Source organism: Macrobrachium nipponense, chromosome 14, assembly GCF_015104395.2.
Source record: "Macrobrachium nipponense isolate FS-2020 chromosome 14, ASM1510439v2, whole genome shotgun sequence".
Lineage (NCBI taxonomy): Eukaryota > Metazoa > Arthropoda > Malacostraca > Decapoda > Palaemonidae > Macrobrachium > Macrobrachium nipponense.
Window position 1 is genome coordinate 60158686 of NC_087207.1, and position 2500 is coordinate 60161185.

General features: G+C 36.8%; 2 protein-coding genes across 3 annotated transcripts in view; both read left to right on the plus strand.

Annotated features, from left to right (window-relative positions):
• LOC135226120 (uncharacterized) overlaps positions 1-2500 on the plus strand; it is a 275551-nt gene that overhangs the window by 101451 nt on the left and 171600 nt on the right. The window lies entirely within an intron of this gene.
• Positions 1-2500, plus strand: part of LOC135226248 (WAS/WASL-interacting protein family member 3-like) — a 24384-nt gene that overhangs the window by 3094 nt on the left and 18790 nt on the right. The window contains exon 3 of the mRNA XM_064265688.1: positions 88-286. Coding sequence (XP_064121758.1) covers positions 88-286 — 199 coding nt within the window. The remainder of the gene's footprint in view (positions 1-87; positions 287-2500) is intronic.

The following is a 2500-nucleotide window of genomic DNA, read 5'->3' on the forward strand; positions in this document are numbered from 1 at the left end:
TTCTCGTCCTCCATGCAATGAGGCCGTTGGAGGAGGTAATAGAGTCACAGGGTCCTGTGAATTGGCGTCGTAAACACCAATCGCCAGGTACCACCCCTATACCCCAATACCCTTCTCGACGTCAACGTCTGCCGCCCTCCGGAGCCAACTGTAGGCTACCTCCTCCCCTCGTACCCCTCTGCTGTTGAAGTCCACCAGGAACCAGAAGTAACTCCTCCCCCTCCTCCTCCTCCTCCTCCTTTCCCTCCAACCCCTGCCTCTCCGTCGAAGTCCATAGTAGCCAATAGTGCCCCCTTCCACTCTTGTCGTCGAATTCCACTGGGAAACAATAGTGCTTTCCCCTTATTTTTCCTTCTCCCTACGTCTCTCCCTCTTTCTATTGCCCTCCTTGCCACTGAGGAGTGAGGAGTACCAATTCTCACCCCCTGCCGCCCCCAGCGTTTATCTCAACCTCGCCCCTTGAGCTGAAATACAAAATCATGATATATACTATATATATATATATATATATATATATATATATACATATATATATATATATATATATATATATATATATATATATATATATATATATATATATATATATATATATATATATCAGGAGACAGAGGAAGGCGACGGCCAGTAGGACACATCAGCGTGAAGGTGGACTATTAGAAACGTTGCAATTCATTACAATTCTTTATTTCCTACGTTTCGTAATGCCATTATTACATCTTCAGGGAATCTGTTAAACAATAAATAAAATTAATTTAAAAAAAATTACTTAAAATTACTTTAAAAATTACTCTAAAATTCAACATTTGTAAATTACAACACAATTAAAAAACATACAGAAACGAAAACAAAAAAAATATATAAAAATAAAAAGACCAAAGACCGCTAACCAACCTTGTGCCGAGAAGGCAAGAGACAGAAAGACAGAACAAATAAAAGTTAGCTCAGGTACAGTTGTGTGGAGGAGGTCTGGGTATTTAACTGGGGAACCAGTTGTTTTAATAAATAATGACTCCAGGATAGGCAGTTCATATGCATTGTTCGCTTGGCCTATGACTTGGAAATGACTTCTTTCTATATATATTTTACAATTTTTGCGAATGGTTTCTTATATTAGAGTGTTCGGGATTGGAGAGCCTACAGCCAGTACGGAAACTTAATCCCCGATGAGAGTCGATTCTGACCCGCAGTAACCTCCTCGTGGATCCGACATATGTCCCAGAGTTACACTTAGGGCAAGTATACTTATAGACCACGTTGGAGGTCAAGAGAGGGTCCAATCGATCTTTATATCTGAAAAAGGAACCGATTGTTAGCGGGTTTATTGGAATTAATTTTAGATTAATGGCACCATAATGTTTATGAATAATTTGTGCAAACTTTTTCCGAAAGGAGTCATCATGTAAGAACGGGAATTTGGCATAAAAAGCTAATTTTGGTACTGTACATGGTTTGGCGACATTAGCGAATTGTTTGTTAAGAAACAAACGGAGCTTTTTATAAAACAAAGTCTGTGGGAAGCAATTGCTTCCCACAGACTTTGTTTTATAAAAAGCTCCGTTTGTTTCTTAACAAACAATTCGCTAATGTCGCAAACCATGTACAGTACCAAAATTAGCTTTTTATGCCAAATTCCCGTTCTTACATGAATGACTCCTTTCGGAAAAAGTTGCACAAATTATTCATAAACATTATGGTGCCATTAATCTAAAATTAATTCCAATAAACCCGCTAACAATCGGTTCCTTTTTCAGATATAAAGATCGATTGGACCCTCTCTTGACCTCCAACGTGGTCTATAAGTATACTTGCCCTAAGTGTAACTCTGGGACATATGTCGGATCCACGAGGAGGTTACTGCGGGTCAGAATCGACTCTCATCGGGGATTAAGTTTCCGTACTGGCTGTAGGCTCTCCAATCCCGAACACTCTAATATAAGAAACCATTCGAAAAATTGTAAAATATATATAGAAAGAAGTCATTTCCAAGTCATAGGCCAAGCGAACAATGCATATGAACTGCCTATCCTGGAGTCATTATTTATTAAACAACTGGTTCCCCAGTTAAATACCCGAGACCTCCTCCACACAACTGTACCTGAGCTAACTTTTATTTGTTCTGTCTTTCTGTCTCTTGCCTTCTCGGCACAAGGTTGGTTAGCGGTCTTTGGTCTTTTTATATATTTTTTTGTTTTCGTTTCTGTATGTTTTTTAATTGTGTTGTAATTTACAAATGTTGAATTTTAGAGTAATTTTTAAAGTAATTTTTAGTAATTTTAAATTAATTTTTTATTTATTGTTTAACAGATTCCCTGAAGATGTAATAATGGTATTACGAAACGTAGGAAATAAAGAATTGTAATGAATTGCAACGTTTCTAATAGTCCACCTTCCACGCTGATGTATATATATATATATTATATTATATATAATATATATATATATATATATATATCTATATATATATATAGTATATATCATGATTTTGTATTTCAGCTCA